The sequence below is a fragment of the Crotalus tigris genome, unplaced genomic scaffold (genome assembly GCF_016545835.1).
Source record: "Crotalus tigris isolate CLP2741 ecotype Arizona unplaced genomic scaffold, ASM1654583v1 scf7180000023639.2272817, whole genome shotgun sequence".
NCBI classification, from domain to species: Eukaryota; Metazoa; Chordata; class Lepidosauria; order Squamata; family Viperidae; genus Crotalus; species Crotalus tigris.
Genome location: NW_024100096.1, coordinates 993,218 through 1,007,616, shown reverse-complemented (window position 1 = coordinate 1,007,616; position 14,399 = coordinate 993,218). Strand labels below are relative to the sequence as shown.

At 34.9% G+C, this 14,399-nt stretch overlaps 1 protein-coding gene across 3 annotated transcripts in view; it reads right to left on the bottom strand.

The window, feature by feature from the left end:
- Positions 1–14,399, bottom strand: part of SPTLC3 (serine palmitoyltransferase long chain base subunit 3) — a 112,178-nt gene that overhangs the window by 45,768 nt on the left and 52,011 nt on the right. For all 3 annotated transcript variants that reach the window (XM_039320474.1, XM_039320473.1, XM_039320475.1), the window contains 3 exons: positions 6,833–7,024; positions 3,149–3,303; positions 1,751–1,899 (listed from right to left, as the gene is read on the bottom strand). In XM_039320474.1, coding sequence (XP_039176408.1) covers positions 1,751–1,899; positions 3,149–3,303; positions 6,833–7,024 — 496 coding nt within the window. The remainder of the gene's footprint in view (positions 1–1,750; positions 1,900–3,148; positions 3,304–6,832; positions 7,025–14,399) is intronic.

Genomic DNA, 14,399 nt, shown 5'->3' with positions numbered 1-14,399 from the left:
TATTAAATATTAAATTTAAATATTGATGGGAAACTAAAAATCGGGAAAAACTAATTACAGGATATTGATTGTATATAAAGAGTGAATGTTAAAGCAATTAGGATATGTATAAGCTAAAAACTATTGATAAATGTAGCAATGTTATTTTTACTTAATTGATATAATAAGAATTGTATTAGCTTAAACATGAGACAGTAAATATTAAGGGGAAAAGAGAGGAAATATTTAATGTGGTAATTTGAGATTTGTACTAAAAACACTTGTATGTTATTGAATTATTGATTAACCCGCCGCCATGTTGCTTTTTAAATAAATATAAAACTAGAAAATCAATAAAACTTAAAAAAAAATTGCTAAAGTTCAACATATGGAGGGACATTATATTGATTTTGTAGCCTTTGCACAGATCAATAGACATGCCAGTTGCTTTGATTATGGTACTAATTATGGGCATTTATCTATGTGGTTATATTAATATACATTTGTAATCACTCATAAATTATGTTAATCTGTAATCACTCATTAACTGTGTTAATCATCCAAATTATATATATTAGTATATAATTATATATTTCTCTAATATAGGCATGTTAGGGATTACCAGTTGAGTTCTTGCCAACAGCTTTTTTTCCCCATTGCTGTTCTCCATAAACTGCTACCTCTTAGAACTAAAACTGCTTTTGTTTGTCACTATGAAAAAGCTGCAACTAATGAATCACCAGAAGAAGCATATTTGGGCAACATATTGCAAAATCAAAAACATTCAGGTGTGGGAAATGATTGCGGTGTCAAAACAGGTATCAATTGGATCTTCTGGGAGAAATGCTTATTGCTGAGGGATGAAAAATGTTACTCTGATAACCATAGCTGCTCAGAATTCTTTGATGACAAAGAGGCTATTCTTTAAATCACGTGTGTAACACATTATTGGATCTCTACATACAACAATGCCTCTGCCTAAAAAATTGCTGCTGCCTTCATAAATATACTGTAGCTATGAACTACAACTGAGCACAGCTTGACATAGAATTAGAATTCTTCATTCACTTATGTGCCTGTTAATAGATGATGGACTTCCAGGCTGATGGAAAATAGACTTGAACTGAGACCAGATCGTGAAATAAATGAATAGATATTCAAGGGTTCTACAACTATTCTCCCATTTTGTCTATTCTATTTTCAGCTATTATAATACTCTGCTTGGGGGAAAATGTGCAACTGCATAACATGAAAGGATCACTATGCTACATCATGACATAATATATCACATTTAAGGGAGCACCGGGAAAACAACCATATAGAGTTTTACTTCATTTGAACAAAAATGAAATTAACATCTGGTATTAACAACTCTTCATGCCAATGTTGCATTTAAATGAAGTTAATTGAAATGCAATTTTAAAGCTGAATAAGCAAAACCACTCTCCTATTCTTGAAAGCTTTAAAGTGAATTCCAAGATTATATATAATCCAGGCAATTCTATACATGAGTTGTTTCAGCTGAGCAATAGTTACTCATAGTTTAACAGTTTCGGGTCAGACAATAGGTAGTTGTTTATGGTGGTGGTTGGGTATCTAGGTAAATAAATATAAGAGTAGCCACCCAAGTGAATTGCTTTAAGATTATGTGTTAATGAATAGCACATGAATGAAGTCAAATCTACACATAATGAAGTGAAATATACAGTATACTTCTAAATAGGATCTCTGGACTCAGATTTTAATAATAATAATAATAATTTTAACTTACCCATTTCCTGACTGGTGCTACATATTCCTGTGCCATAATTATTTAACACTGAATTCACTGTTTTCAAAGCATTTTGGTCAGTTTCTGCAAAGCCAAGGTAATTATATGAACCCATATTGATTACATTCTTGATTATCCTTCCAGTGAACCTATAATAGTCAAGAAAAGTATAACAAGATAAAATCTAATTATTACTAAAAGATTTGAATTAACCAAATCCTTTTTAAAATTCAGTTAATACCAGGAGACAGGAATCCTCCTTCCTTCCTGAATCAACTCAGGTAATCTTTTCTTCAGCCAAGGCCGAAGGAGGTTTTTCATTTCAGGAAAGTACAAAGTAACAAATATTATCTAATAAAACTGCTTTCTATGATACTTCTAACTTTTCCCCTCCCCTCCCTTTTTTTCCACTTTAACTTCTTTTAACTGCCATTTTTAAATTTATACTGAATGTATTTTATGTATATATGTTTGTGCACATGTGCACACACACACATGCAAACACAAACATATTAATCAGAGACCACATTAAAGATTTATCTTACATTATATTTCAGGAAAAAAAATATAGCTACGGTATATTTTTTATAGAAATAAGCTACACAAGACAACCACAACTTTCTACATAAATCCAAACTGTGGATGAATATGCCTTTATGGATGTCAGCACAAGACGTATTTTATAGAATGCTTAAGGTGCCTTTGTAATAAAATATTTAAAGCAAGCTGAATTAACCTTGAGTGGCAACATTGAGATAAACCAGACAGGAAGCAGTACCCCAAATGGTGGTAACCTTTCACCTACTGCTATTGGAAGATTCCTTGAACTACCTTTCTTCCTCTGTGCTTTCTTATGAGTATAGAGGTTATACAACATTCAACAATCCTTCAGCTCATCACTTCTAACTTTAAATTACTATGAGATCCAGGTCCTGTCGGTCGTGGTTTCGGAGATATTTCCTTACCATATTCCTCAATGTCTCCAACAATGAGACTGTTTCTAATGCAGTGCCTTCACTGGGGTATATTCAGAGAGGTATCAAAAATAGCTTACACTGAATATAGCACAGTCAAACATCACCACAGGAAATGTTTTATGACCTTTTGTCCTTTGTCATAAAATCACTTTATGATAATGTTTATGTGATAAAATGTTTTATAAAATTTGCCAAATTTCAATTCCACGGGAGTCACGGGTCCTGGATTTTGAACACATTTTAGCCCATTTGAGGTTCAAACCATTTTGCCCTATGGCACACTGATTTATCCAGTTGAAGGTTGCGGGAAATAGAGTTTTGGTGATGTATAGATTCACATTTCCATAAATATCCTCTTCTTTTTGTAGAATGAACACAGTTTTATTCATATTAATTAAAAACACTTTGTAGACTGACCCACCTAAATGTCCAGTTGTTGTCATCTGAAACACGTTCCAACAGGTCAATTTTTGGTCCGGGAGCACTGCAGATAGGGCGGTTCAAGTTATCTCTTATTCTCATATAGAAGTTTCTTGTAAAAAAGTGTTCAAAATCTTGATAAAGTGGGACAAAATCCTAAAGTTTTTTTTTAAGAAAGAAAAATATCTGCCATGTTACATTTTTAGTATTTGCTTACTTTTTCTTAAAATTAAATAACTATTAAAACTAGATAACTGTTATGTGTAACAGATCCCTTACATCCAACCTTAGTTCAATTCTTACATTTTCATCTTTTGGGAAAATTAATACAGTATAATACAAGGCAACATAAACACATAGGGCATGATATACTTATGTGTCTTTCAATCCCTATGCTGTCTGAGATCTGCTGTCTCAGATAAAATTCTGAGTTCATACTCCTACTTAGCTATAAAACTGAGCAAATTCAGGCTTTAACTTTATTCATTTAACTTAAATAGTTCTTGTCATTCTGCATAACGCCTAGATATTATATACAGTGCCTAGTACATAGCATATTAAAATGACAGATATTTTATCCTTTGCCTAAAAACATCACATATTCTATAGATTTCCTAGACATTCTGTACAATGCCAGCTTTCACACGTTGCTGGTAAAACACACACACACACACACACACACAAATAAATATAGCAAATGAGGAAAGACTGAAAAGCACTTTACTAAATTAAAAAGTTCACCTCTGTCAAATATCTACCCTGTTTGTTAAAAAACAGTGAAAGAACAAATCTATTAGGTCAACGGAATAACTTTTTTTTTCATAGCAAGGTGATCTGAAGACCGGGAACCAAATATATATGCATTTTTGATTGCATATAAGATACTCTTATTTTCCTGCAATTATTATGGACAAATATAATATCCATCCCTGAGCTCTGAATGTCAGATTGGATATTTCTTTATTACAGTACTTCCCCTCCTGTCTGTTTATGGTGCCAGAAAATCAAATCACATTTAGGGGAGGTACATTTGCTGTAAGAAACAAAAACAATATAAATATATATTATGTATTTTTTGTGCCCATTATTAATAAGACCTGGGACAGGAAGGAACAGACTGAGACACAACCTCAACAAAATGGAGTGGCTTTGGTTTCAAAAGTCTGAGAATTTTAATGAGAGTCCATTGTAAACTTTGAGTGTAGTTGCTGATTCACAATTTAGGAATTGTCTTGAATCTATAGCTCCTGCTTCAGGAGCAAAGAACATTGCACATCTGTACTCCAACTGCAATTTTTCCTGAAACAGCATTACTCATTGTTGCTCATGCCTCAGTTAATTGGACTATTGCAAGGAGTTTTACATGGCGCTGCCTGAAGATCATTCAGAAGCCACAGAGGGTCCAAAATGTAGTGGTTTAGGTAGCAACAGATACATCTTGAGGCACTCATATAATCTCTGGGGTCTGACAATTTGCCGCGACCAACTCGCCATGGCCCACTCTCTGCAGGACAAGAGTTACAGTAATCTCAAAGAAATGGTGGAATAGAACCATTAAAGAAAGGATGCAAAAGGAGGGACAGAATGAAATGTGAATGGCAAAAATTAAAATAATTTTTATTTATTTTAAATAATTAAATAGAATTGTTAAATTGTCCTGCAGTGAGTTGTCCCGTGGTGAATTGGCTTTGGCAAGTTGTCCTGTGATGGGTTGACTGTGGTGATTTGGCCGCAGCAAGCTGGCTTTGGCAAGTTGTTCCATTCCCTAATCTCTGTATTATTGGTTGCAGATGGATTCCAAGTGCAATTCAAGGTGCTAGTTGTCCCTCACAAGTTGCAAATGTCACCTTTAGGGCCCATGTAAACATTGCTTTTCTGTCACTGCCCTCTCTTTTGGACCAACATTGCTTTTGATGTGCAGTCAGCCCATTCTTTTCTGGCTTTTTAGGAAACAAGTAAAAACGGCCAGGGAGGTTGGATTGTTGTAATTGCCTGTTGGATTGTGAGATCACATCCATATTATTATTGTTAATACTTTATCCTGCTTTTCCTGTTTCCCTAGAAGCATTATGTAGTTTTTGAACTGATTGTATGGTCATAATACAACTATCTATTGCAGTGGTTCTCAACCTGTGGGTCGGGACCCCATTTGGGGTCAAATGACCATTTCACGGGGGTCACCAAACCATGCTGTCCGCCATTTTTTCCCTTTTCTCTAGCTGTCCTACTCCCTCTTATTGGTGGCCACACCCACTTGGGGGTCACCACAACATGGGGAACTGTAGTATGGGGTCACGGCATTAGAAAGGTTGAGAATCACTGATCTATTGGGAAGTTATATGCCACTCAGTATTGGTAGACTGGAATGGCCTGTGGGTTCTGTAAATAAAAGAAAACATCTGTAGTTTGTCAAGACATGTTTTTGGAGGTAAAAATATATTTTTGCTTAATCAAATTCATCATTGGACTGAATGATATTCTCAAAATAAAATTATGAGCTGTCTTTATTGTTAACATATTGTGGGAAATGTTAAAACTCTTGTAATAGAAATTAAACTGGACGTATAACTAAACCATTAACAAACTAACCATCTACAAATATCCACGCATATTTGCTCGATAGTGGATGATGTCTGAACAGAATCTAATGAGACAGAGTTATATTTTGTGAGGACAGGCTGAGATATATTTGATCTTATGGATTGTGAAGATCTGAAGAGGATTCTCTGTAGTATGAAATCTGCCACCTTCCAACTGGGAATATGTCCTGCTGGGCTGCCTATTCTGGGCAGTCTCACAGATTGAGTGGTGTGCAGCTGGATTTCAGAGATTTTTTTTTTTTAAGTCACTCTTTGTTCATTACAATTCTCAATTGAGATGTGGAAGCAAATAATTTGCTCCCCTTCCAGCCAGCCACATAAAACTCCCTTTTTATGACTCTGTAGATCGTTTGGGGTAGAATCGGTTCCATGATTAGATGGAACTGAGCATTTATTGGCCAGATGCCCTTCCTGATACCTATGTGGAGTTAGCAGATTTTTTTTTTTTTTTTTGTGCCCTAGGAGAGAAACATCTGCTGTTACTTAGGATTGAACTCTCAACCTTCCAAGTGGGAGGAGAACATCTTCCCCTCTAGGCTACCATGCTGCTCCCTCCCAGCCACATAGGAGGAGGTAAATAAATAAGACAGGGAAGTGTATGTGTTTTAAAGGAATTGGTGCAGCTTGTCTTTGTGCATAACACCCAAAACTGTGATAAGCAAATAATCATATTTTGTTCATCTGTAGCTTAGCAGCTACATTACCTAAGAGAATCGTGAAAACACGGTAAATTTGTGCCTCACTATTAATTGCATTGAAGAGCTATTCAGATCAGCTTTCAGAAGGTTTTGTATACAACTGTTGTCTTCCTAAACACTGACGTATAGGTTTGGGCTGATGAGTGTTAACCCTAAACAGTACTGTGCTTTTTGTTTTTAGAACTTGAGACAAAAAAGTCTTATAATTGCCACAACCACTGTCAGGAAATACTCCATATTTACATATTTTACTGTCCACTTTGTCCAAGCCATCCATAGGAGAAGCAATAGGCCTAATGCCTTTACTTGTCCGTTTCAGTCTTTCCATTCTGCTATGCTTTTTGAGAAATAACTGGGGATTGTTCATATAGGTCATGTCTTACGCACCATTTGCTCTTTCCGTTCGGTAGTGCCAACCTTTTTGTGTATTCCGTGGTCTCTTAAGAAATCTCGCAAGTAGCCAAACAATGTTGCAAATAGAAAACCAAGAAATGTAAGCACAGAAACAAACATGGATGGTTGTTCAAAGGATTCATTAAATGGTCGTTTATAGACAGTTCCATTTGCTACACCATTTTCCTAAAACAAACAAACAAAAAACAGATAAAGTTACAGTAATAAACATTCATCCACTTAAAAGTATAGTGATTTTAGGGTATTTCATTGCTACCATCTGTCCAATTTTTTTTTTTAAAAAAAAACATACCTCAACTAATCCTTAGCATAGTTTCTAGTTATTTTCCATTGCTAATATGAATATGAAAAATAGCCAGGCAGATTTGATAACTGGCTCATTCTAAGAGTAAAAAGTAAATGAAAACCAGTTAATAGAGAATCTTGATATAAATGCAAGGAAGAGAGAATGAACTAATGTTTTTTTTTAAAAAAAGTTGGTATTCAAATGGTATAGCAAAGAAGACCTGATTACTCAAAGAGCATCATTCATAACAAGAACTGCTCCTGCTTTAAAGATATTGAAGAGAATGTATGTGAATATATAGAACCACTAATCTTTCAATATGTCACTGTTTTTCCCCTAAGGACAATAAGTTTAAATGGGTTTCTCTACTACTGAAATTTTCATATCTGAATAAATCTATAGGTATTATATGATACTTAACATAATGTTCAGGGGCAACTAACACATTTTAAGATTTTTATATCTTACTATAAAGCATTATGAGAAAGCCTTGATTGATCAAAATCATGATGGGTTATGAAGCGCAATATTAACAGTCCAATTGTGAGATTATAGAAGTAACAGGAGTCAGTATAATCTTTGTGCAAAGATCAAAGATACAATGGAAAACATAGTTGCTGATCAACAGTGATAATCTCAGAAAAGATAATATAAAGAGATGAATCTTTCAATGAAAGTCATTATCACTACTATTGTTTGTCATTGTACTGATTCCTCTATCAACAATATGAATAATTCAGACCATATCTATCAAATATCAAAAACATCTGCCAGACTATCCCAGTTCCTTTATATGGATGATCTAAAGCAGTACTGAAAAACACCATCTCAAATAGAATTGCTGCTCAACATTATATATATATATATATATATATATATATATAAAACCAAGATACTGCAATAGAGTTTGTCACTCATATCATCAGCAGGGGAAAAATAGTGAAAACTGAAGGAATCAAAGATGCCCTTCAAAAATAACATCAGGGGTCTGGATGAAGATGATTACTACAAATACCTGGGCATCCTTCAAGCTGACAACATCAAGCATAATAAAGTCAAGAAAAAGATCAGAAATGAATACATCAAGAGAGTGAAGATGATCTTAAAGTCCAAACTCAGTAGAGGAAATACAACAAGACAATGAACACCTGGGCAATTCCAGTCATTATATACATAGCTAGAATAGTAAACTGGACTTGAGCAGAACTAAAACTCTGAACAGGAAGACCAGAAATATAATGACAATGAATCATGCCTTTCATTCAAGCAGCAATGTTGACAGACTCTACTTATAGGTGGGCGTGGAATGTTGCAAGTATAGCAGACAGTTGAAGAATTAAAAAGAGCATTGGAAGAATATTTGAAGGACAGTGAAGAAGATACACTGAAGCTGGTATACCCTGAAGTCTTACTGAGTTTTGGAGAGACCAAATTGGCTTACCAAAAAAGACTAAATGAAAAACAGAAAAGAGATGTGGTAAGGCAAAGTATTACCACTACCTTAAAAAAAAAAAAAAAAAGGCAGGAAAAGCAGATAACAAGACCAGGCAATGATTAAGAGCAGGAAAATTGATGAAAGAGACAGAGGGGCTAATTCTGGAGAAGGGCCTAATGCTGGGAAAGATTGAGGGCAATAGAAGAAGGGGACGACAGAGAATGAGGTGGCTGGATGGGAGTCACTGAAGCAGTAGGCGTGAGCTTAAATGGACTCCAGAAGATGGTAGAGGACAGGAAGACCTGGAGGAACGTTGTCCATGGGGTTGTGATGGGTCGGACACGACTTCGCAATTAACAACAACAACAACAACAACAACAACAAAAGCCTTAAGAACAAATGCATACAAAGTCAGAATTGAGAAGACAACAACTGACAGCAAATGTCACCTCGACAAAGAAGCTGAAGAAACAGTGGGCCACCTAATTAGCTGCTGCAAGAACATTTCACAGACTGACAATGGCAAGACAAAGTAGCAACAATTGTGCATTGGAATATCTGCAAGAAATCCCATTTGCTTGCAAGCAAGAACTGGTGGGACAATAAATAAACAAAGTAATAGAAAATGAAGAAGGTAAAATGCTCTGGGACGTTAGAATTTAAACAGACAGGCCCCTGCTACATAATAGAATTGTTAATAAGAAACACAAAAAAGTCTGGATTGACATTGACGTATTATAAAAATTTATATGAAGAAATGTTGGAGCCATTAAAGGAGCTTTTTAATAGTATCTTGCTGGGAGCACAAGTTCCTCCTTCTTGGAAAAGAGCGTTTATATCATTGATTCCGAAGGAGGATCAAGATCTTACAGAGCCTAAGAATTATAGGCCGATATCATTATTAAATGTAGATTACAAGATTTTTACAAAAATTTTGGCAAATAGATTAATGCAGGTTATGAAGGATTTGATTCACAGTGATCAATCAGGATTCATAACAGGGCGATACATGAAATATAATGTTAGACAAATTATTAACTTAATTGAGTATTTGGATAAGAACAATCAGATTCCTGTGGCTTTTATATTTTTGGATGCTGAAAAAGCCTTTGATCAATTAGATTGGCAATTCTTATTCTCACTGGTAGAGAAAATGAATTTTGGGGATAATTTTTTACATGCACTTAAAGCTATATATCAGCAACAATCTGCTCAAATTGTTGTTAATGGGGGATTGACTGAGACTTTTAATATTGAAAAAGGGACAAGACAAGGATGTCCATTATCTCCATTGTTATTTGTTTTAACATTGGAGATTTTGTTGATCCAGATTCGAGAATCAACGGTAATCAAGGGCATAAAGATAAGAAAAAATGAGTATAAATTACGGGCTTTTGCGGATGATTTGGTTTTGATTTTGGAACAACCGATTAGAGCGGTTGATTGTCTATTAGAACTTATAACACAGTATGGAAAAGTTTCTGGTTTTAAAGTCAATAACCATAAGACTAAGATATTATCTAAGAATATGTCAGCCAATGACAAGGAAAGTTTGGTTAAAGCCACAGGTTTTCAGATGGTGAAAAAGGTTAAATATCTGGGAGTATATTTAACTGCCTCAAATGGAAAATTGTATAAAAATAATTATGAATTACTATGGGCAAAAGTGCAAAAGGATTTAAATGACTGGAAAAAACTGCAATTGTCACTGTTGGGGAGAATTTCAGCTGTAAAAATGAATGTTCTACCAAAGTTTCTTTTCTTGTTTCAGATGATACCTATTTTAAAAAAAGATGTAAATTTGGAGGAATAGCAGAAGGGTATCAATAAATTCATTTTGGCTGGGAAAAAAACAAGGGTTAAGTTTAAGATTTTGCAAGATGCCCGAGAAAGAGGAGGACTTAAAGCATCTAACTTGAAATTATACTATGATGCAGCCGCCTTAACTTGGATAAGTGATTGGCTTAATTTAACAAATAAGGATATTCTTGCTCTTGAAGGGTGGGATTTAATATATGGTTGGCATGCATATTTAATTTTTAATAAGAAAGTGGACCGGGCTTTCAAATTACATATTTTGAGGAGTGCCTTACTTCGAGTTTGGAAAAAGTATTATTATAGGTTAAACTATAAAATACCCATCTGGGGGATTCCTAGACATGCAATTGAGGGGATTTCTAAGGGGATGAACTTTGATAAAATTTCGTATAAAGAATTATTAACTTGGTCAGGTTCAGATTGGCATTTAAAATCTCTAGATGTATTAAGGCAAGAAAATATTCTACAGTCATGGTTTTAATATTTACAAATAGTGGACAGGTGGACTGTAGATAAGAAAGAAGGAATAACACTAGAAGATGGAAATCTGGTTATTCAGATTAAAGATCAGAGTCAGGCCCATATAAAAAGAATTTACAATGCTTTAATAGAATTAGACTCTGAAACAGAATTGGTTAAAGACTGTATGATTAAATGGGCTCAGAATATCCAGGATCCGATCCCATTGGACTTATGGGAGACAATTTGGATTAGAAATGTTAGATTTACACAAGCTCAAAATTTGAGGGAAATTTTTTATAAAATGTTTTACAGATGGCATTTAGATCCTAAAAAATTATCTTGTATGTATCCAAATTTACAACCCAAATGTTGGAGATGTGGTAATATGGATGCGACATATTTTCATGTTTGGTGGAATTGTAAAAAGGTAAAGGCTTTTTGGATTATGATCTGGTGGAACATTCAAAAGATTTTTAAAAGGAAGATAAAGTTCACCCCTCAATTATTCCTATTGGGTATCTTTGTGGATTTAAATGACAAAGAAACTACTTTAATGTTGAATTTATTAACTGCAGCAAGATTATTAGTAGGCTCGTATTGGAAGAAGGACTTGTTGCCTACTTTAGAAGAATGGATATTTAAAGTTTCTAACTTTGCAGAAATGGCAAAAATTTCTGCTTATTTGAAGGATCATACACAAGAAAGATATATTATTGTATGGAGAAGATGGATAGATTATATTCAGAAAAAATATGGAACTATAAAGTTCCATTTACTTTATGAGTAAATGTTATAGTAACTGTTGTAGAGATTTGTTTATATGACTTAATTTAAGGGGAGTTAAAGGTTAAGTATGATGTTTTTTTTCTTTTTTCTTTTCTTTTTTTATTATTGTTAACTTCCTTATTAATAACCCTGTACTCTGCTCTGGGAAGCGAGGGGGGGAGGGTTGAGGGTGGGTGGGTGGGTGAGTGGGTGGGTAATGATAATATAGTCATGGTAAATGCTTGGGCATTTCCCTTATGCTGCGTTCATGTGTGTGAGAGGGATGAGAGGGGAGGAAGGAGTAGGGAGGAAGTAGGATGGTTAGAGGAGAAGGGGAGGGGAAGAGAGTAGGAGGGGAGGAGAGAAAGAGGAGGGAAATAGGGAAGGATTAGAGAGGGTGGACGCGGCCTGGGGGGAATGGGCAGGCGGTACCAATGGTTAGGAATTTATTTTAATTGAATTGTATTTTGTATGAATAAATGGAAAATAAAAACTTTTTAATAAAAAAAAAGAAACACAATAAAGTCTGGATAGTGAACACAGCAGTACTTGGAGACAGCAGACTAGAAGAGAGAGAAAGGGTTGGGACCACATAGTAGAAGTACAACAATTGTGGCAAAAGAAAGCAAAGATAGTATCAATAGTAATAGGCACCTTGGATGCAATCTCAAAATGACTGGAACACTATGGGCATTGAATTGCAAAAGCAGCTTTACTCAGAACATCTTATATTCTACGACAATGCCATTAAACAGCATCTACCTATCCCAGGTTCTTGGAAAGGACTTGATAGATGGACAAAAATGTCAAATTCAGTCTTACCATCTGGCTGACTATGTGACAAACCATAATTGACATAACACAATCACTAAAATGATTCACTGTAACTTCTGTAAAAACTATCATGTACCATTAATGAAAAACTGATGAAAACATAGATTTGAAAAAGTAATTGAAATGTGCCAGTTAAAGTATTGTGGGACCTTGACTCAAGATATCAGATATATCTGTGGTTGAAAAGAAAAAAGTGTGGGGATAATTGATGTGGCAATACCAGGGAATGGTAAGATAAAATAATTAGAGATCACAAAATATCAAGATCCGAAAATCAAAATTGAAAGATTATGGCATAAATTGACTGTGGTGGCCCCAGTGGTTATTGATACACTGGATGTCATACCCAAAACTTTTGGACAGCACTTAGAAAATCTGTGCATTGGCAAAATTTCCTTTTATCAATTTCAAAAAGCCACAATGCTTGGATCTGTACATACACTACATTGATACACTGTGACATCCTAGGTTCTTAGGAATAACTTGATGCTGTAGCTAAAGAACTGGCACCTGTGAATTCACATTGTTTTGGACAGATAATAATAATGCCTTGAGTCCAATTCCAAAACATCTGGAGCACCACTGGAATACTATAGGCTTTGACAAAGTCACCATCAGTCAATTGCAAAAAGCAGCTTTACCTGGAACAATATACATCGTAAGCCGACACTTTTAATATGATTAAATAACAACATTTTGCTTATCCCAAGTGCTTGGGAAGGACGTGATAGGACAAAAATGCTAAATGCAATCTAAACATTTGGATGACTGTGCAACCAACCATTATATCTTATTGCACTAAATGATAGAAAAAGCTGTGATACTGTATGTCCTTCTTTGCATATCTAAAAAAAGGCCTATCGTACGCTAAAAAGGTGCCTAGTTATGAATTCATATATATTTTAGTGTGGGAGAAAAGATGTAATTCATTGTTATAAACCAGACATACCTCAAACCAAATATACCAAAAGCTTACATTGATTAGAGTATTTCCATGACTAAACAAAGACTTGAAACATCTGCACTACTGAATTAAAGTATTTAAAATATTAGACTATTTCTTGTATACCGGTGATTCCCAACCTTTTCTATATCCAGCACCCCTAGAATGCTTCTGATATATTCTCGCACCCCTTACAAAAGTTCGAAATAATGGCAATGAATAATGCATATACACTATAATTTTGAAAACCCAAGTTTTCGCACCCCCTGGAATATCATCTCGCACCAATATTTTTTTTTTAAATAAAACTCCTATCCCCCAAAATGTTACTGTCTAAAAGATTGAAGCACAAATGATGAACTTGAATTTGGCTAGTCTAGAGAAAAGAAGAAATAGGGGAGACATGATAGCAGTATTCCAGTATCTGAGGGGTTGCCACAAGGAAGAGGGGGTCACATTATTTACCAGAGGACCAGAGGGCAGGACAAGAAACAATGGCTGGAAACTGATCAAAGAGAGAAGCAACCTGGAATTAAGGAGAAACTTCCTAACAGTGAGGACAATTAACCAGTGAAACAGCTTACTCCCAGAAATCGTTGGCACTCCATCACTGGAGATTTTTAAGAAGAGACTTGACGGTCACCTGTCTGAGATGGTATAGTTCTCCTGCTTGAGCAGGGGGTTGGACTAGAAGACCTCCAAGGTCCCTCCCAGCTCTATTCTATTCTATTCTATTCTATTCTATTCTATTCTATTCTATTCTATTCTATTCTATTCTATTCTATTCTATTCTATTCTATTCTACTCTACTCTACTCTACTCTTTTAAATCTAAATGGTGGATAAATCAGTAGAAATGATCAAAATAGTGCACTGTGATGCATGTTGAAATTGAATCAAATCTAATTATTTGATAACTATAAGGATTACTAAGCTGCTTCATGTATTGCATAGACGCCAAAGCTCCTGAAGAATTTTTCATAGGAAAAATGTAGAAG